The 22044-nt window shown below is 41.9% G+C and overlaps 1 protein-coding gene across 1 annotated transcript; it reads left to right on the plus strand.

The window, feature by feature from the left end:
* The first annotated feature begins 12164 nt into the window (after nucleotides 1-12164).
* Rxylt1 (ribitol xylosyltransferase 1) lies at nucleotides 12165-21788 on the plus strand. Its single transcript, XM_052165689.1, has 6 exons — nucleotides 12165-12439; nucleotides 13247-13402; nucleotides 14643-14745; nucleotides 18599-18913; nucleotides 20387-20557; nucleotides 21362-21788. The coding sequence occupies exons 1-6, from the start codon at nucleotides 12271-12273 to the stop codon at nucleotides 21753-21755; spliced, it is 1308 nt and encodes a 435-aa protein (XP_052021649.1). The 5' UTR covers nucleotides 12165-12270; the 3' UTR covers nucleotides 21756-21788.
* The last annotated feature ends 256 nt before the right edge of the window (nucleotides 21789-22044 follow it).

The following is a 22044-nucleotide window of genomic DNA, read 5'->3' on the forward strand; positions in this document are numbered from 1 at the left end:
CTTTGCAACTGCCTTCTCTATAGATCCAATATAAACACCTTAGAGTTTTCAACTTTGGGCAAAAGCAATATGCAATTATAAAATAAGAATCCAGCAAGTTTGCTCTCACAAACTCACAAGCCTGCCAAGACTTCATAAATCATTTCCAGATTTCCTTTTTCCCAGGTTTCTTTTTAATGTCTATTTTACTTTCGATAATGTATATGGAGGACATGTGGGTGAATTCAGAGGCAAGGCGCAGGTACCCTGAAACTATAGCTAGAGATGGTTTTGGACTTCCCAAAATGGGTGCTAAAACTCCAACTCAGAATTTTTGCAAGAGTACATGTGTCCTTAGCCATTAGCTACATTTCCAGCCTCCATTTTTGTAAAGTCAAAATGTAATTGAAGATCTCTTTTTCTCAGGGCTTTATAAGGATTTCAGTATCTATTTAATGCCTCTTGCTTCTGTTAAAATAAATTTCTACGGCCTCAAGTTCAAACATATAAATAGCTGTAAGGAAAGTTATAATACCCTTGGGACACAAACATTTTTAATCAAGAAAAGCCAGTCTCAAAGAAAAGTTTTAGGCTAAACCAAAACATGCTTCAAGTTTTCAAGGTTTTATGTAATGCTGCATTTTAGCACATATTGACTTGAGTTAGAGCTCGGACCACAATCTATATTTAGAACTGATATTTGAAGGCATAAAGATACAGATTTTGACATTATCCTGTTCAGTAAGCAGAAGCAAGTAATATGAGTGATCTGAGTAAATTATACTATTGTAATAAAGGTAAGCAACACACACACAAAAAAAACTAATTCTCAAACTACTGGGGCGGCCAACGATTCCTCAAGAAGTCTAGAACCATGTTCCCCTCTGTCTCCTCCGTAGCTTGACTTCACTCTGGGACATGGAAATGCCAACAGACATCAATAGAAGCATCCCTGTAGGAAAGTAATCTTAATCCAGTGCTTTTCTAAAGTCTGTCACATGTGATTTTTTTTAAGTATCATCTAAAGTTTTAAAGTCTAATTTTTTTGGTAAAATCACTCAAGTTTTTGTAAAGTTTTTTTTTTAATTTTTTTTATTTTATTTTTATTTTTTATGATTAAGGTTTGAACAGGAATGGAGAAATGGGATGGTGGCCTGGCAAGAAACTGAAGTAGATACAAAGTTGCCACTCAAAAATGTCTCTGCATTTGACACTGATACACAGCCCAAACAAATCCTGAAGACCCCACACTCCTCATGCAAAAGCAGAAGGCTATCAAAATGTCCTGCTAAGAAAGTAACACAACCAAACACCCCATAATGATAAAATGTTTTTCCTCATCCTTTGCTCCCCAGATGAAGTCTGAAGGATAAGGATGCTTCCTTAGTCTCAGCAATGACCCTCTGCTGAAGTTCACAGCATCAGCTCCCAGGACCACAAGACATCAGCTACTCTTTAGTAAAATGGAACATGCCTTGGGTATAAGAGGCAAAGCCAGCAATTCCTGGAGCAGCTGAAACCCAGTCAGTTTCAGCAACACTGGCCTTAGATACACTGGCTGATAGACAGCAACACCTGTCTACAGATAATGAGAAGAATAGTTTGTTGAAAGCAGTTAAAAGTATGGACGTTAACAGGGTTCCAGTCTTTCCTCTGGATTGGTCTTGTGATTTGACAGCATTTATAAAGCAGATCACATGACAGGGTGACTTTTTCTATCATTTGTTCCAGGCTACCCAAGTACAGTTCTTTTGTGGGGCTTAACTAACTATAATTAGCTTGTTTGTATTTCTCAATGATTTCTGCTGATATTCAAAGTTTATTAACTTCCTAAGTGAGGCAGAATAGTGGGCTGTGTCTGCTTCTGCTCTCCTCTACTCCATGTGACAGTCCTATCATTTCTGACTCGATGCTGAGAAGATATTTCAAAATACAGAAAACATCCCATCCCAAAAGCACTCAAGAGCACTGGCGTGCATTGTGCTTGCTGAAGAATTCTTTTCTACAATGGACTGATTGAACAGATGAACTCTTTATAGCATAAAACAAAACAGAAAATAGTTCATTTTTGCTCTATACTCACGACTCAGTGCCTGAAGCATTACATTCTGTTCTGGTCTTGGTGCCATATTTTTTTTTCTACTTTTTTAAACAAAATTCATATAGAATTTATATACCAAAAGCTTATCCTTAATCACTGACAAGTTTGGACAAATGTACACACAAGGACAACTTTCCAGCCTTATAAATATATGTGAATGTGTCTGTACATGCATGCACAGGTATGTGCACATGTGTGTGCATGCGGGCATGCGTGTGTGTGTGTGTGTGTGTGTGTGTGTGTGTGTGCATGCGTGCGTGTGCACACGTGTGGGTGTGTGCGCATGTGTGTGTATGTACATGTGTGCACGCGTGTATTCATGTATGCATGTGCATTTATGCATGTGCATGAGTGCATGCGTGTGTGTGTGTGTGTGTGTGTGTGCATGTGTCTGTATGTACGTGTGTGCACATGAGTGCGTGCATGTGTGTGTGCATGTGTATGTACATGTGTGCACATGTGCGTGTATGTTTGCATGTGTGTGTGTGTGTATGTGTGTGTATGTGTGTGTGTTATTATATTTGCAGATGGGGGAGCTGAACATGGGCTCTGAGTATGACTTCAATTCTAAGATACTGTTTTTGCCATGCAGTTCTATCGGCTTGCAAACCAGTATGGGGGCTGGGCAGACCGTTCAGTGGTTAAGTGCTCCTCTTGCAAAAGACCTGAGTTCAAATCCCAAATGTAAATTCCACATCTGGCTGCATACAACCACCAGCAACTCCGGTTCCAGGGTATCCTCTCCTCTCTTCTGACCTTCACCAGTTCCCACTCACACAACCACATACAGATACATATATACTATTTAAAAATCTAAAAATAAAATAACTTTGAATCTGTGTAGACTCATGAAATCATCTCCACAGTTGGCATACTGAATGCTTCCATCACAAGAGCTTCCTCCAGATGCCCTTGGCTGTTGGAACCTTCCCAGACTATGGCCCCGGCAGTCAGGGACTGTTCTCTGTCCTCAACAATAATGTCATTTCAGCTCAAACCACAGAGTCTGACCTTCTGACTCCTTTTACTCCATATTTTGGGATCCTTTTACACAAATTCATTCTTTCTTCTTATTATGAAGTATTATTTTATTACTTGGATGGCTCACAGTTTATATATCTGGACCCTAATAGGCGCTTGAGTTGTGATCAGTTTTTGACAATTGTGAATAATACTACAATAAAATAGAGAGAGATGCCATTTTATGTGAAAATCTATTTCCCTAGAATAATGAGTTCCTGTATTGGGCAATTATTCTACAACGTTATTGGCACTTAGCACTGTCAGGATATTTTTAATTTTGTTGTTATTTTATTAGTTATTCTAATTGATGCGTAATGGTATATGATACGGTCTTAGTACCCAAAATGGTCTAAGGCAGTGAGAGTCTTCTCACACATACACTTACCACACACCATACACATGCTTCCTTTGAGGAAAATTCAACAGAAAATTTAGCCCTAAATATGAGAACTGCCACTCCATGGAGCTGAGTTCGAAGGAGAAAGGAAACTGAGCCCCAGTAACCTGCTGCCTTTGCTTCCTGACTGCAGACACTACTGCCAAATACTCCACACTTCTGCTGCCCCGCCTTCCCCAGCTTAGTGAACGTACCCTCAAAGCACAACCCAGAATAACCCTGTTTTCTTATGTTCCTTCTGTCCTCTGTTTTCTCACAAAAATGAGCTAAACGAGTCATACAAACATCTCCCAATATTTTGCCCTTTTGTTTTTCACCAGGAATTTGTTTTCTTGCCACGGAGGAGCGAGACCACATTTTACATGATGGGTACATTTGGGTGTGTATAAGATTTGCAAACATTTTCTTTCTGTTTTTTTTTCCCAGAGACTTTGGTTTTGGTGTTTTATATGAAACTTACTGTTGGTCCCTAAGTAATGGAGATAATTTTCGATGATCTCTTTTTAAAGCTTTATGATTTTGTGTTTAATCTATGATCCATTTCAAAGGTAACTTTACATAAGCTGTGAAAAATTATAACTTTTCCTCATGGATATCTAATTATTCCAACACTGTTTGTTTTGTTTTTTGAAAAAAAACACCCTTTCTTTATTGCTTTTGCACCACTGTCAAAAACCAACTGACTGTCTGCACATTAACATCTGGATGTTCTTTTGGACACTTTGGGTCACTGACAGCAACTTTATCCTGAGTCATAAAGCGAAGTTCTATTCTTCCTCCATTTTCCTTTCTCTTCTTTGGACTGTTGTCATTCACGTGCTTTCTCCATTTCCAATCAGCTTGTCCGTGTTTCCAAAGCATTGAGATTCAAGGCTTATCTGCATTTACTGAAATCTATCGGCAATTTAGAGACTAGTTTGTTGTCTGGAGTACATTTTCTGATGGATATCTTGTTTCCAGCAATTCAGGCCTTTCCTTTTCACTTCATCCTCATTGTATTTTAGCATACAGAGTCCGCGCATGCTCTGACTGGACTTAAGTTATTTCCCACGTAGTCAGCTGAAGACTTCACTTGCTCTGGCAACTTATGCATTGCTAGGCCAGAGGAATGAGACGGGCTGTATTTCACAGGAGCTCTTCCTGAAAGGAATGATTTGACCTTGTGTCACGTGGGGTACAAGTCAAGAAACTAGAAATATCTCCACAGACGTAGAAGAAGATGTGGGGAAAGAAGATAAACCATATGATCTGGGAGTGTGAAACATCTGCACCATATTGGTAGGGATCGCAAATGAAACTTATCCTGCCCTCTATGAAATTTTAGAACTATTCCGGAAGGCTAGATGTTGATTAATAACTCAGGGGCTTAGTCAGAAGCCCTAGGATACTCACTTGGAAAGCAAGCTGTCATTACCAACCTTGGGACATTTCTGGGAATTTTCATTGAAGCAGACGTTTTTTTTGTCTTTTAAAGTGGCAAGCCAAAATTAAATAAATGGCTGACCGAGGAAGGTGACTCCTAGCCCAGTGAGGTGTGAAAATAAATTAGTTTCCAGAGGTGCCAAGGGCATACTCCCTCTGCGTGAGAGCTTTTTATACCCATCTCTAAGGTAAATATGGCTTTTAGACTTCAAGGTTGGGCTCCTCTGGATACACAGAGCCTCAGTGCAGTATAGCCCAGCCCTACTGGTATGTGAAAGGGGCAGAGATTCTTATGGAAATGAACTGCTAGTGATGATACTCAGCTTGATCTCCACAAACAAGCTCAAACCCTATCACAGCTCAGAGCTACTCAGGTCCCCCTCCATCTCTGCCCTCTGCAGAGAATAGCAGTACACCTGCCCTAATGCTTCTCACATCCAAGCTCGATCAGAAAGCATCCCTCATCTGGATTACAGGCAAGACCAGGCACATTTGAGCCTTGATCAAAACAAGACTAAGGAGTTTGGTTTGGTTTGTTACAAAAAGCAAACTGGTGTCCAAAAAAAAAAAAAAAAAAAAAAAAAAAAAAAAAACCACACAGCAACAACAAAACAGTTGGTTTTAAACAGCAGTGGAACAACACGTTGTACAGTCAGCGCATACCCTATCAGCAGAACAGACAGAGATGCATGACCTCTGGCATGTCAGTAGTACCCCTGTCACTATGGCAGGGCAATATCAGTGTAGATATTTCCCAGAACTAGAAGCAATGGTATTTTCCTGAGATTTAGCCAGGTATAGTGCATGAAAGACTTTACCACAGCCAACCATGGTAAAGGAGGGGTTAAATCACCAGAGACCATTTAGCAGGAACAGCAAGGAGGGGATGGACAAGCCTCGGGGCACAGTCCATGATGCCAACCCCGATAAATCTTTCTTTTCTGTCGCTTTTACCGCATTTGGACCTCAGTAGCAGTGGCCTGTGAACAGCTTGCTCATAAAAGATTGGCCACATTTATGAAAATATATCTTTGACAACAAACCCAGAACTCTATTTTTAACCTTCTTTTAAAAAATAAACAAAAAAAAAACAAACATCACAGATTCACAGATGCAGACCCACCTTTTGTAATATATTTTAAAAAGAATGTTACCATTCGTTAGAACCTAGCAGAAATCTCTAGTACAAATGCAGTGTTCAGATCTTTAAAAGCCTGCCTGCAGCGCCCTCTTCTGTTCGCTATGGTTAAGCGTGGTTTCCCATCAGCCCTTCAGAATAATGTCTTGGCAGCACACACTGTCATTTTGACAGAGTTTGTTTGAGGAGGAGCTCTGTTTGCTCACACCTACGACAAATGGCTAAAACAAGTGATGAAGACTGGGGTGGGGCGGGACAAATACCTATTCGTTGCCTGCACGCATGTTTAGGAGCATCCTCCAGATTCCAACTGTCCTCTAAATAAAGAAGCAACTCAGTTACTGACCGTTGTCCTTGAGAGCCCTATAACTCCGTCTCTTGGTAATACTACCAAATTGTACTTTGGGAAGGAAAATGGTTTGCTCTGAGGCAATCTTTGAACACCCTCAAAACACATTATAAAACACCTCTTGTTTGATTCCTAAACCCAACATGTCACCAAACCGTGTATATTTTTGCTATGCTCAGAATGCAAAGTGACTCACAATCTCCCATCAGTGCATGCTCCAAATATCAATGTATCATCAGAGGAACCTAAGGATTTCTAGGTTAGCAAATACTCAAAACCTTCAAAGGCTAACAAAAAGTAAGGCTTTTTTTTTTTTTTTTCTGATCACAGCATTTCGTGGTGACTTTTCAGTGGGGCATTCCCTGTTCATGGTAATCACACAGGCACATGCAATCTTCTCCTTGAAGCACCACCACTGTTACCTACAAAGTCAGCACACTTGACAACTCTACGACATAGTTACAAATACAAACCTCAGAAACAATTCTACAACATAGTTACAATTATAAGCTTCTTCACATTTTGAGTATGTTTCCATTTGTGCAGAGCCACATCCATTGCTGTCCATCCCATGCACAGCAACCATGGTAACACGTGGGAAAGAGAATGGCAGAGCCCCTACTGGCTCCTGAAACCCTGGCCCAAAGTGCCACACAATCATCCTGTTTAAGATGTATTAGCCAAAGCACTTCATGTGGCCACAGATATGCTCAAACAACAGGACAAATACATAAGATTCTTCCATGAGGAAGGAAGAAATGTTAATGAGGACTAATATACTCAATGCCACTGGTACACGGAAAAATAAGATGTAAGGTATTAAATCAATATTTACTTGCTCTTGGGTCCAAATGCCAGTTATTCTTATAAAGAGGATGAATAAACATATGATTTAATACACGATTTGAATGTAAATATATGATTTAACATGCGATTTAAATTTTAATTTAGTATTGAAGAGGCATAGACTTAAAAGCCTGCTACTCTTCATGGCATTTATAAAAATTACTGTGCTACTAAAACAGCCAGAGTTTCTCAGAAATTACCATAATTCATATGACAAAAAAAAAGTCAAAAAGAAAAAGATCCAATAGGCACAAAAATAAACAGCTTGACAAAAGATATCGGAAGTTCCAGGCTGGAGAAATGGCTCAGTCAGGAATGTGCTTGCAAAACAAGCACGAGGTCCAAAGGTCCCCAGCACACAACAATCCCAGTGCTGGAAAGGCTGAGGCAGGAGGATGCCTGAGGTCCCCTGACTGTCCTGGCTAGTTTTATGTCAACTTGACACAAGCTAGAGTCATCTGAAAGAAGGAAACTTCAGTTAAGGAAATGATTCCATAAGATCCATTTTCTTAATTAGTGACTGATGAGAAAGACCCCAGCCCATTGTGGGTGGGGCCATCCCTGGGCTGGTGGTTTTGGGCTCTGTAAGAAAGCAGGCTGAGCAAGCCATGATGAGCAAGCCAGTAAGCAGCACCCCTCCATGGCCTCTGCATCAGCTCCTGCCTTCAGCATCCTGCCCTGCCTGAGTTCTTGTCCTGATTTCCTTCAGTGATGGTCTACAATGTGTAAGCCAAATAAACCTTTCCTCCCTACCTTGCTTTTTGGTCATGGTGTTTCATTGCAGTAATCGTAGCTCTAACTAAGATAAGTTGGTACCAGGATTATTGAGTATTTCTGTGAAAGACCTGACTGTGTTGTTTGGGGAGCGTAGTGGCTATTCCTGGTTGTCAACTTGACTATATCTGGAATGAACTACAATTGGTGGGGTCACCAATTCTGTGATCCAGATCTTGAGGCTGGAAGACACTGGATCTTGCCAGTGGCCCAGGCAAGGCAGTAGACGTCTTTGGTCCCAGGAGACTGAGGCAAGGAGAGCTCTGAATTCAAGGTCAGCCTGGGACAGAACAAGCCCTAGATTCGGGCATGGTGGCACACACCTTTAATCTAGCCCACACCTTCTACTGGAGGCCTACCTAAGGACTTTGGAAGAAGGAAGATTCACTCTTCTTTACCTGCTTGCACTTACTTGCCAGCACATCTGTTGGAACCTACTTCTACAGAAGACCAACTGAAGCAACTAGCCTCATGGGACTGAGAAACTACTAGATTCTTGGACTTCCAATTCACAGCTGTCCATTGTTGGGCTAGTTGAACTACAGTTTTTAGTCATCACAATAAATTACCTCAATACAGAGATACATTCCATAAGTTCTGTGACTCTAGTGAACCCTAATACATAGCCCAAATTGAGTCTAAATTTTGAAAACCTAAGAAGCCATAGCAGCCCAAGTATAATGGCACACAGCTGTGATCTAGAACTTGCTCGGTGGAAGCAAGAAATCATCCTCCACAATTTAGTGTTTGTCAGGAAAACCTGAGCTGTATGAAAGTTGGGAGACAGAGGAGGAGGAGGAGCAAGCAGGGGGGAGGACTGAAAGGATCCCTCTCAGTCATTTGACTCTGAAGGACTAAACTGTAGTCTTAAAATATAATTTTTAAAAAGAGATTATAATCACAAATAAATACTACAATACTAGAAAATATCCCCAGAAGTAGCTCTAGGATCAAGAAATATTACTGAAAAGCACAATCAATTTTTCAAGAATATTTCTGTGTTGTCTAGCATGATCTAGGAACATTTTTTAAAAGCCAAAGTGTAGCCAGCCCAGTGACAGGACCCTAACAACAACCTTGACATAAAACAAAGTGTAATAAAAATTAAAAAGAACCTCAAAGTAGTGAATATGTATTAGGGTTTTACTGCTGTGAACAGACACCATGACCAAGGCAGCTCTTAAAAACATTTAATTGGGGCTGACTTACAGGTTCAGAAGTTCAATCCATTATCGTCAAAGCGGGAGCATGGCACCGTCCAGGCAGGCATGGAGCAGGAGGAGCTGAGAGTTCAGCATCTTGTTCTGAAGGCAAACAGGAGAAAACTGACTTCCAGGCAGCTAGGAAGAGGCCCCGCCCACAGCCCGCACCTACTCCAACAAGGCCACACCTACTCCAACAAGGCCACACCTCCTTATAGTGCGGCTCCCTGGGCCAAGCACATACAACACACTTCTTAGTTTTCTTCTGAGTTTTCTTTTATCTTATTTTGTGTGTGCCTGTGCATGAGTGAGTGTGAGTCTGTGAAGATCAGAGGACTGTTTTTCCGTGGTTGCATCCCTTCTTCCAGTTGGGATCTGGTTTTCAGGATAAGTGTATTTACTAGATGAGCCATCATGCAGGCTTGTGAATGTGCACTGTTGGTCAGAAGTTATCTATTGTCTTGTTTGGTTAAGGAAGGCAATACATTCTGTTTACTGTCTTCCAAAAACAATACACCTCTATAGAGTCTCTTTAGTTATATTTATCAGCATTATACACAGAAAACTCCCTACTACTGGGTATGAGTCTTACGAACTTAACACATAAACATATATAACCTATTGATTGTATAAAGGGAAACAGTTCAAACCTTCCACTCTGCATTTGGCACAGACTGATTTCACGATGTCAGAAGGTGTGGGGTTTGTCCCCACCATCAAGCAAGTAATTTTGCAATGGATTCAAGCCATGTGTCCTTTAAGTTCTGACATGTTCTGCATGTCACAAGTTGAAAGTTCAGTCCCCAAGACAGTCCCTACTCCAGATCTGGACACAAGTCCTGGCTTCGAGATTCTGATAAACCTAGCTACAAAGGTTTTTCCATGAGTCCCTTCAATGAAGCGAATTAATTTGCTAGAGTGTCTCACAGAACTTGGGGTAACTCGATGCTTACCTTTACTGGTTTGTGGTTAAGGGAATGCAAAAGAGACGTCCAGTTGAAGACACAGGTAGAGTGAGGACTTGCATAAAGCTGAGCGTATGATGGAGGAGAGACACACCATCATCCGAGCACTGGGGTGAGTGACTATGTTCCTGGAGGTCCCCCTCAAACACTGCATAATTCTGTCTTTGGATAATTTTTTTCATGCCCATTCATCGACAAGGCATGAGCGAAGGATGGACAATCACGCTTAGAAATGGTTGGACAAAGGGTGTGATCTTACGCTGATGGGCTGGGTGGGGAACCCAGCAAGACTTTTTCTCCCAGCCTCCTGGCAACACTCCAGGTCTCTAGGCATGGGGCTGAGGTCCTGCTGAAGCAGACGGACAGACGGACGGTTGTTATGTGACCTACTTACTGAGCCATAAGTCAGATCAGAGATTTTCTTACTGGCCAGCTCCAGGTCGCCCACGTAGGAGGAAGACTCCATTCTTATGGTCTGCCTGGGAGAAAGGAAATCCTAGTTTCTATGATGTCCCTTAAAGGAAATAACAGGGCTGACGTATAGAGAAGGTAGTTATGTATGGATATATCCTAATTTCATAGCTATAGTCAGTGACGTATAGGTCCTTACACGGCCCAGGAATGATGGAAACAAGGCTGGTCTGGCCGAGCTGTAAAGAAAATCTCTCAGTGTTGTGAAGACACCCCTTGAGAATTACTAGCACAATGATGAGCGGAAGGGGTCGTTTTCAGCCAATACCACAACAGTAAGTACTTTGGACTTCTTCTACGAATATACGTGTAATTCAGTCAGCCAGCAGCAGGAAAGGCGAGCTTTGTGTGGGGTTGTGGGCGCCATCCCGGGATAAGATGAGTCCTGTGTTGGAGAGGGGCTGCCCAGGAGATCTGAGCAGAGCTCAGCTGGAAGTGCACCAGCCCCTGTCAAGGGAGGACGCTGGGGACTGACCTTGGCTGGGCTGTGCAAGGAAGGAGATGAGGCTGATCAGAACTGAGCTCTGACCCCCCCCCCCCCCCCCCCCCGCATTCCTCGAGAAGACAGAGGAGGAGGAGGAGGCGTGGTCTGAGAGAATTTAAGAGTAAAGGGCGGCGTGTGAGGCTGTGAAAAATGAGGCTGAGCCTCCTTAGGCCTGTGTGAGGCTGTGAGTGGGGAGGTGGAGGTCTGAGTAAGGTTTGGGGTGAGGAGGCGGGGTCTGAGTGAGATTTGGGATAAGGAGGCGGGGTCTGAGTTCGATTTGGGGTGAGGAGGCGGGGTCTGAGTGAGATTTGGGATAAGGAGGCGGGGTCTGAGTGAGATTTGGGGTGAGGAGGCGGGGTCTGAGTGAGGTTTGGGGTGAGGAGGCGGGGTCTGAGAGATTTGGGGTGAGGAAGTGGGGTCTGAGTGAGGTTTGGGGTGAGTAGGTGGGGTCTGAGTGAGGTTTGGGGTGAGGAGGCGGGGTCTGAGTGAGGTTTGGGGTGAGGAGGCGGAGTTTGAGATTTGGGGTGAGGAGGCGGGGTCTAAGTGAGGTTTGGAGTGAGGAGGTGGAGTCTGAGATTTGGGGTGAGGAGGTTTGGGGTGAAGAGGCAGGGTCTGAGTGAGATTTGCGGTGAGGAAGCGGGGTCTGAGTGAGGCTTGGAGTGAGGAGGCGGAGTCTGAGATTTGGGGTGAGGAGGTTTGGGGTGAGGAGGCAGGTTCTGAGTGAAGTTTGAGGTGAGAAGGCGGGGTCTGAGTGAGGCTTGGAGTGAGGAGGCAAGGTCTGAGAAAGTGTCTGGGTGAGGAGGCGGGGTCTGAGAGAGGCTGTGGGTGAGAGGCGGGGCCTGAGTGCGGCTGAGGGCAAGGAGGCGGGGTCTGAGAGAGGCTGTGGGTGAGAGGCGGGGCCTGAGTGCGGCTTCTTGTAAGGAGGCGGGGCCTGATGTCAGCTGCCCCAAGGTGAAGCCGGCGTTTCCGGAGCTGTCAGGCGCGGGCTCCTTTAAGGACAGGCGGGGCCGAAGGAGCGGAGGGCGGGGACAGAACGCGGAGGACCTGCAGCCCTGGGCGGGAGCTTTTCCTCGCGCCTAGGGCGGAGGCCAGGACGCCGGGCGGGGAAGGCACAGTGGGATGCGGCTGACGCGGACGAGGCTATGCTCACTCCTCGTCGCCGTGTACTGCCTCTTCTCCATCTACGCCGCCTACCACGTCTTCTTCGGGCGCCGCCGCCGGCCACCCGGCGCGACCTCGCGGAACTCCAGGAAGGCGGCGGCGCAGGCGAAGGAGAGGCGCGGCCGAGGTAGGACGCGGGCAGGACGGACGGGCAGCGGCCTAGCGGCTCTGCCGCGTGCGTGGACGCGGGGCGGCAGGACCTCTCGGCGTCCTCAGCCCCGGGAGCCAGCTCTGGGCTCGGCTCGGAGGCTTTGCTCGCCCTGGGCGAGCTTCTTGCAACAGTGGCCACCCGGGCTGGCGGCTTGCACGCAGGCCTTTAAACCGTGGAGCAGACCCTCAGAGGCCAGAGATTTGCAGAAATGCTGAGGCTGAGTTTAAAGCGTCCATTCACATAATAAGCACAGTCCTTTCTAACCATGTGACTTCGGAAATCCCTGATTTATATTTACAGCAACGAGCTCCGTTTGGTGTTTGTGACCCGTTTGGTATTCGTGACTTGTTTTGGAATTGCGGTCCTTTTCTACTCCCCTGCCCAGAATTATTTATTTATTTATTTATTTACTTATTTATTGCACAGTTGTATATGAAATTGATGGCGACAGTGTGCTAAAGATTTACCTACTAGTAGGTCACTTACGTAAAACCAGGAAACAGCTCCAGAACTAAAGCATGGGACTTGATTATTCGTTCTGTAGGTTCTAATGGTTTATGGAGGACATACTTATCTAGTGTTAAACTTTTTTAAATCTTTGACAGAGATGGTTCAATAAAATACAAGTTGGCTTATTTTCTTTTTTTCAGTCGTATGCCTCAGATTCGCTTGTTTGTCTCTGAAACCTGAAGATAAGATGAAACTAGCATCTCACTGAAATGACTTGGCTTTATGTCTGCAGTTAGTCCTCACTGGTAAACCCAGTCCCTCTCTTTAAAACAGAGCAGGCCGCTTTGGAGAGTGAAGAATGGAATCCTTGGGAAGGGGATGAAAAGAACGAGCAGCAACACAGAATTAAAACCAGCCTGCAAATCTTAAACAGATCCACGAAAGAAAAAACAGACCGTAGTGTGCAAATCTGGGGCAAAGCTGCCATTGGTAAGTTACTGTAGAGAGGAGAAGCGTGCAGAGAGTGTGTCATATGTACTGTGCTGGTATTGAACTTGCTAGTGTGTATTTCACTGGTTAATGAAGTCAGTTTTTGACAGTCTGTGTGTCCTTAAGACAATATAGGTTGTCTCTACTGCGGTCCTCTTTCCTGAGTCTTCCTCACTAATTGGACTATGAGCATTCCTTCTGCAGTGGATGTGAGGCAGTCCAATGTAGACTTTGTTTAAAAACCATACTCTTAAGAACTAGTAGCTCCTTACTTCCAGGTACCACGTTCTGCCCCCACACCTCACAGTTTCTACAGCTGCTATAACAAAGTGTCATAGGCAGTGAATCAAAGCATTTTAACTTTCTCTCTCCTTTCTCAAGGCAGGAGAGTCGCCTGTCTCTGGAAGGCTCTCTATCTCAGCTCCTAGACACACTGAGACACTTTCACCGTGTAATAGTCACAGGGTCTAAAGATTAAGATATAACATGGAGAAGTAAGGGGGTTATTCAGCCAGACACATTTGGCAGCTTGATCTGACTGCCCAGTTTGTTAGGGTGACTGGTAATGGGCTATAATGGAAGTGAAACAAAATACATCTTTTGGTATTAGTGACACAAGGTTCTCAAAGGTTTTATATGGCTCCATATTAATATCGACTTGTGGGTACTGCTGATCTTGTCCACTCTTAAAAGCATTCATTCAGATGAAACGAAACCCAAAGCCTAGTGGGTGTCCCAAGGTGATAGTATGAGGTGTCAGTTGTCTGCAGAAGGAATTATGCATTCTAGGATGTCTGGTCAGATGGGGAGGTAATGGCCCCTTGACACACTCAATGCTTTGCTATACTGGTGAGCTCCTTTGGCTTCAGAACAAAATGTTTAGTCCCTCCAGTTATATTAAATCTAATAATGATATTTTAGTTTATAGTATACATTTTGCTTCTAGAAATGATGACTAATAAGCATTCAGTAGTGTTAGTGATTCCTCAGTGTAAATAAAACATTCTGTTGTCTTTACCACCATCCACTTTAACACCTACAACCACTCAAGTCTGACCTGCATACAGTTAGCTGGCTTATTGAGGACTGAGGTTTGTCTTGGTAGAACTGCCAACAAGCAGACCATGGCAGGAAACTTCTAGGTTCATAGTCAAAATAGAAAAAAAAAAACTTACATATTTTTGACATACTAATGTGGATAAAACAACAGATGTTTCTATTTTTGTCCTATGATTGGCAGGTCTGTATCTCTGGGAACATATTTTTGAAGGCACTCTTGATCCTACCGATGTGACTGCTCAGTGGAGGGAAGGACAGTCAGTTGTAGGAAGAACACATTACAGGTACTCACTGGAAAACATTAACCTTGCATTGCTATGTGATGTTCTATGTAACTACCAGAGGAAGATATACTTTTACAAGTCATTTCCCCTTCAGCTTGGGGAATAAATACAGAAATAAATCTTAGAAATATGTGTTTATAGCTCAAGCTACATCAAACATATTCTTAATAAATTGGACGTTTCAGAATAATTTTGGAGGGAGAACTGGCAATGGCCCTCAGTGATAGAGCACTGACTGGCATGTGCAAGGTCCTCAGTCAGTCCCCAATACTGAAAAAAAAATTAGAAGTCTGTAAAATAAATTTTGGAGTCTTATTTCTGTTGTGTTTTTAGCTGACAATATGGAAAACTTCATGTTCCACATCTTGTATGTAAATGGACACATAATGTCCTGTGCCTTAGAGGACTAACATGTAAAAAAAATTACTTTATGATTTTTTTTCATTAATAGTTATGTGAACCTGGAAATATTCAGGTAGAATTCAACTTTCTTTTATTACAACATTTTATGTCCTATCTACTATGATTTATTTGGTGATACAGTTTTCCATTATTTGTATTTGCAAAATTCAGAACTGTTTCTGTTTTGGTTTTTAAGAGTCTGTAAAACCCATGCGTTGTCAGGGCCTTTAGGGATTTTACTTTCATTTAACTTACCTATCACTGTATGATTTCTTAATTTTTAAATAGAATTAAGGTGATTTAAATTAGAAAAGCCATAGTTTTGTCATGAAAGTACTGTTTGCATTTGGCTTTTTAACTGAAATAAACAGTTGTCTTCATGTGTTTATTTCCTGTGACAATGGCATTGTCATGGGAGTGGGCTATCAAGCAGAGATTTTGGTTTTCAGTAGGAACCCATTTCTTCTGCACAGAAACCAAGAGAGGGAAAGCTGTAGTTCAGTTTCATTTGAATTTTCACTGCTGCAGTGGTTGCTTCCCAGTTTGACTGACTTACCTTTGTTTCTGTATCCATGCTCCTGGGGAGGAGCGTGCTTCCAAGTGGAAGACAAGTCAGCCATGGGCATTCTCCATGAGGAGCTGGAAACGCTGTTTGTTTTCAAGTCGATAGTTTATTTACTGTTAGGAGATAAGTAGAGTGTGTTTGGATGCAAGTCCACCCTCAGTCTCTGCCCTCCAGTTCCCTCTTTGTACAAATCTACCGCTCTTCCATCTTCATGTCTACATACGTGCACAGGCACACTGCCACAGACTCTGTCTTTCTGTGTCTGTATGTGTCTCTCTCCCCTCCCCCCCCCCAAAAAAGCCACCAGCTGCCAGTTGTCTTTTTGAGAACAAGGTCTCTTACAGAAGTTTAATGATTAGGCTATGCCATCTGGACAGTGAGCCCCAGGGATCTGCCTGTTCCTAACACCACATCCACCGTTTTATGTTAGTTCAAGAATTGAACTTAGGGTTTCCATGCTTGGAAGCAAGCATGTCACAAAATAAGCTGCCTCCCTAACCCCTGATGGCATAAATCTCTTGAAGGAATCATACTTGAAAGGTGTAAATACCTTGGGTATTATACTCATTGCTGTAATCTCATTGTAGGTCATATGTCTACTCCCACATTTTGCAGTCCTTATTTCACTATTTGAAGGGAAATGTGTGGCTGGACATGGATCGTTGTGCTTCCCAGAATGTGTAACACTTTGGATTCAGTTGCTAGTTAGAGAATATGTCTATTGTGTGTATAAATTGCTATCTGTATTTGTATTTGAACAGCAAACATGGCAGTAGACTTGAGCTAATAATTGATATACTTCATTACATGGAAGTTTTAAAGTCATAAGTAGCATCCTTAAGTTTACAATAACTTGGTGTTACCACAGTGATAGAAAGGGGATTAAAGCAAGCACTGTTTATTCCCACCAGGAGGCTAAACCCCAGTTTACTTTTCTGAAATTTCTAAGCAAGATTTTCTGTTATCATCAAAAAACAGTGAGCCAGGCAGTGGTGGTACACGCCTTTAATCCAAGCACTTGGGAGGCAGAGGCAGGTGGATTTCTGAGTTCGAGGCCAGCCTGGTCTACAGAGTGAGTTCCAGGATAGCCAGGGCTACACAGAGAAACCCTGTGTCGAAAAAACAAAAACAAAAACAAAAAACAATGCTGTTTTCTCTTACAGAACTTTGTATTTGAGTGCTGTAATAGATTATTAAAATACTTTATTAAGCAATGAAGAGTAGAATGTAATGGATCTAAAACATATGGAATTGCAAGTTGTAAGCTCAGTCAAATTACATAGGTACTAACTTAACTGAATTCCAAAACTACATTGTTTGCACAGTCATTCAAGACTTAAATGATTTCTCTGGGTTCTCTATATTGACGTATTTAGTATTCACTTTGAAGACTTTTTTTTTCAATTGAGGCAGGCAATAGGAAATATATTGAAATGTGTAAGTTCTAATCATATGGAAATTATATTACATACAAGAATAAATTACCTTTTAGAATTCTGTGCATGAGCTCTTTAGATATGATTATTCTTCAGTAATTGGATCTTCAGAGATCACCTTAGTTAATTAAACCATAGCATTCATTCTGTTTGTTACACACTAAGTCATAAACTTTATTTTACAGTGTTAACGAATAATAGGAAAATACATTTTCCTACTTGGTTTGGCTCCCAACATCACGTAGACAGATAGTGGAGGCATACGTTTTTATTCCCAACACTCTGAAGGAGGATCAGCAGTTCGAGGGAAAGTGAGGACATTCATAACTAGCCCCCCTGACTAAATGCTCAGGCATGTTTGCCCATTCTCTGTCAGAGGCTTCACTCATCCTGCATTCTCTATGAGGTGCTCTTCCCTAGTCCACGTCTATTCCTACATCTGCGTTCATCACTGTGCTCTGTCAGGCACTACCTCTCTCCTTCATTCTCCTATTTCCACTTTCTCCGCATCAATCCTTCCAGCGCGGTTGTCCACACTGTTTCATTTCCCAACAGCCCATTCCCTTGTGCTTTGACTAAGAGAGTTCAGAATACTTCTCGGTGACTGGGGCAGCATGTGACAGTCCGAGTTCTAAAACATGTCTATTTCTTTTATGAAAACTGGAAAAAATAAATATTTCAAATAAATAAATACAGCATACTCCCATTTCCTCACTACTCATACATAACATGTTTTAGCTGCCTTGAATTCTTAATATTTAGCTTTCCTCTTAAAAGAATGGCTTCTGATAAAAGAAGGCCTTTGTTTCCTAGCCCTTTTGTTCTTCATTCCTCAAAGAGAATTGCTCTTTTGAATTCAGTGTATACACTTGCTCAAACTTTATTTCTGCTGATAGAATGTATATACATATTTTTTCAATATGTACTTTCATATTTATATAAAATCATACTTTAAGGACTGGCAAGATGAGTTAAAAGTGGTTGCCCCCAATTTAGACAACCTGAATTCAACCCCAAGACCTTCATGTTGGAAGGAGAGAAACAATCCCTGCTAAGTGTCCTCTGGCCTCCACACACACACTTGGCATGCATACATGCATGTCCACATGGGCACACAAACATTCATACAAATCCTTTAAATATATGTTAAGAATCCCCTAATGCTTGTTTTTTTCCTTGACATTATTTTTGATGCCTTCAGTGAGGAAATGAGCCTTTCTCATATGCTAGTTGAATTTCTACACCCAAAGCTTTCTATTAATCTATGGGCCTGTCCCAGTTTTACTCAAAGAACTTGCATTATACAAATTGCATTTCTAAAGAAAATATTAAATTGAATCTTACTCTGGATTTTATATAAAGTTACTGACACTTTCCTTTGCTCGGCTTTGTTTCTGTTTTTTTTTGTTTGTTTGTTTGTTTGTTTTTTGTGGTGTGTTGTGTTCTACAGCTTCCTCACTGGCCCAGCTGTAGTTCCCGGGTACTTCTCCATAGACGTGGATAACGTGGTTCTTGTTTTAAATGGAAGAGAGAAATCGAAGGTCTTCCATGCCACCCAGTGGTTAATTTATGCACAGAACTTAATACAAACCCAAAAACTGCAACATCTGGCTGTTGTCTTGCTTGGAAATGAGCACTGTGAAAACGACTGGATCATGCAGTTCCTCAAAAGAAATGGAGGCTTTGTGGACCTACTTTTCATAACGTATGACAGCCCCTGGATTAATGGTGCAGACATTCTCCAGTGGCCTTTAGGTGTAGCAACGTAAGTACAAGATCAGATAATGCATCCCTAGACTCTTATGATCTTTCGAATGGTCTGAACCAGGAAGATGGTGTTTTAAATGGAGATAAGCTCACAGATGATGATGCTGGAGCAGTCTTTCCCACAGTCAAAAAGAGTGTGGCCTTGTGCCCCGGTGACAATAGTGACTGATTTGTCATTGCTACTACTACTGCTGAATTTTGCCCTCTTCTGAGAGCTGATGAGTACTTTTTTATTGTATTTGTTTTAAAATGGATATAGGATAAAGTGTTAAGCTTATTAGTGTCCCAAAGAAGTATTTAACAGGGACTGAACAAGTGCCATAATTTCTAGGGAAAACAAATACTGTTGAGGCAATATGTCTATATAGAATATATGCTTACTCTTAGAGGTTTGTTATTGGATGATTGATGTAAATCCTAACTGTTGTAAAAGCAAAGGTTAATTAAATGATAGTTTAGGGTCCTCAATATATGATCATCTTCCAGCTTTAAGAAATGGAAATGTTTGAAGCTTTCTATGATCAGTTTTTTCAACCTCCAGATAGGCTCTCGCTCGTATATAATCTTTCTAAGAGCAGGAATTTTCTTCCCTGCTTTAAAATAGTTCATGAAGGTCTAGAGGTAGTTCTGAAGGTCTAGAGATTGTTTTTCTATTTAGCTGCACAGATGTCACTAGAGAAATAACACATTCCCACATCTACATGTACAATATTCCAGCTGAATACATTTGGGCTAGGACCAGTCTTAAATTGTCAAATACTCAGAGAAACCCTGTCTCGAGAAAAAAAAAAAACCAAATTGTCAAATACTTTTTAACTACATTCACCCTTACAACCTTCAGAAACATTTCTTGAGAAGGCCTATATTTGTAGAAATACTTTCACTTTTTCCAAACTGTATGACACACCTATTCATATAATAGAACATAGAAATATAGTGATTCAAGTATTGCCAGATTCATCCTGTTCCCAATGAGGAGACATTCGGTAACATCTTGAAACTTTTTTGATTGTCTCAACAAAAGAGAAGAAATTGTAACAAGTGTCATCAAATGGGTAGAGCCCAGGGATGTTGTTAATCATAGCACATATAAGGCTGTTCCAATAACAAGTTATTTAATGCAAAATGCCATGATGATCTCGTGTACAGCATAGATTTTAGGCACACATTTTTATTCAAATCATTGCCTGGTGCCCATGCAGTGAGTCACTTGTGGTCAGCCCTTTGTAGACTAACACGGGTTTTATTAATTACTTGTCTTAATATAGTTGACATTTTTCTTGGAATTAATCTTTCAGAGCTCATGACTATAATAGTACATTTTCTTTTTAATGGACAAATATGATTATATATGCCTGTGTTGTACAGTGTGTTTGGAAACCATATTTTAAATCTCCTTAATATATATAACCTAACAAGCCTAGCTGTAGGACAGTCCTACCATGTAGTTATTTATTACTTGTTTTTATAGATACAGGCAGTTTCCTGTGGTTGAAGCCAGCTGGTCGATGCTGCATGATGAGAGGCCCTACATATGTAATTTCTTAGGAACTGTCTATGAAAATTCATCAAGACAAGCACTGATGAACATTTTGAAACAAGATGGAAATGATAAACTTTGTTGGGTTTCTGCAAGAGAACAGTAAGTTGTGTGTTTGCATGTCCCCAAATCTGAGTGTTGCCTTGTATGCAGAAGGGTTTCCAAACAATCCCTGGGAGCTCTGTTTAAGCTTCTAGATCTAGACATTTATTTTTTAGTTGTAACAGAAATTGCCATCTAGATGGCTGTCACTGCTGTTAATGTAATTATATTAAATTCATTTACTCAACTTACCAAACCACTATCATATGCCAGAAACGATTTTACTCATGATAATATCAACAGTGGGGGGAGGGGCTACAGAACAGAGGATGTGCTCTTCAGTGTTGGTTGCAGGAAGAGACAAGTAAAACGGTGGGCGCCAGATGATAATGCCATGCGAGAAAAAGAGTTAAGCAGAAGGCCATGCAGACTCTGGGTAGACAGGCCTGAAGAGGGTGCAGGAATCAGCAGTGTCCACACAGAGGGATGAGCAAGGTCAAAGGTCATGAGGCAGGAGGGGAGGGTGTGAGTGAGTGGATGAGGGTGGTGTAGAAGAGGAAAGCCTTACAGGAGGAATAGTAGATTCTTGTTGCAACCTTTAGAATTACGGAATCATATATCCAGTTTTATGGATAGATTATGATCAATACTAGGTCTCAGTTCTACCACCTGGGCTGTATCCACATCCCAAAATCCTAAAAAGTTTTAAGAAATGTATTTGATCCAACGTTTTCAATGTCTCTCATATTTATCATCTCTATAATGCATTCACAATTTTGATAATTGACATTAAAAGATTTCCTTCAAAAAAAGATTTCCATAAAAAGTAAAACCCTCCGTGGATTTGTTTGTTTTCCTGTCTAGGTGGCAGCCTCAGGAGACAAATGAAAGCCTTAAGAATTACCAAGATGCTTTGCTTCACAGTGACCTCACATTGTGCCCTGTGGGAGTGAACACTGAATGTTACAGGATCTATGAGGCCTGCTCCTTTGGCTCCATCCCTGTTGTGGAAGACGTGATGACAGCTGGCCAGTGTGGAAACACATCCAGTCAGCACAGTGCTCCCCTGCAGTTACTCAAGGCCATGGGGGCTCCCTTCATCTTCATCAAGAACTGGAAGGAGCTTCCTGCTATTTTAGAAAAGGAGAAGACTGTAAGCTTACAAGAAAAGGTTCAAAGAAGAAAAATGTTACTTCAGTGGTACCAACACTTCAAAACAGAACTAAAGTGGAAATTTACTGAAGCTTTAGAAAGTTAATTTTTTATGAATAATAAAGGTTAATCATATCTAGGACTGTGGATTCGTGCGTGTGAATGCAGTGCTTGCCTAGCTGCCTGGGTCGGCTTTATCATGTAAGGGACCACATGCTCTCCTCTTTGGCTGCTACCATGTACAAGATAAAAGAGATGGCACTGTCTCTCTGAGCTTGAGCTGGCAGGATGGTTGAGTGGTTAAAGGTGCTTGATGCCAAACCTGATGACCTACGTTCAATCCCCAGAAACTACACAGTGTAGGAGAGAAATGAGCCTCCTTTGTCTTATGACCA

The sequence above is a fragment of the Apodemus sylvaticus genome, chromosome 20 (genome assembly GCF_947179515.1).
Source record: "Apodemus sylvaticus chromosome 20, mApoSyl1.1, whole genome shotgun sequence".
NCBI classification, from domain to species: domain Eukaryota; kingdom Metazoa; phylum Chordata; class Mammalia; order Rodentia; family Muridae; genus Apodemus; species Apodemus sylvaticus.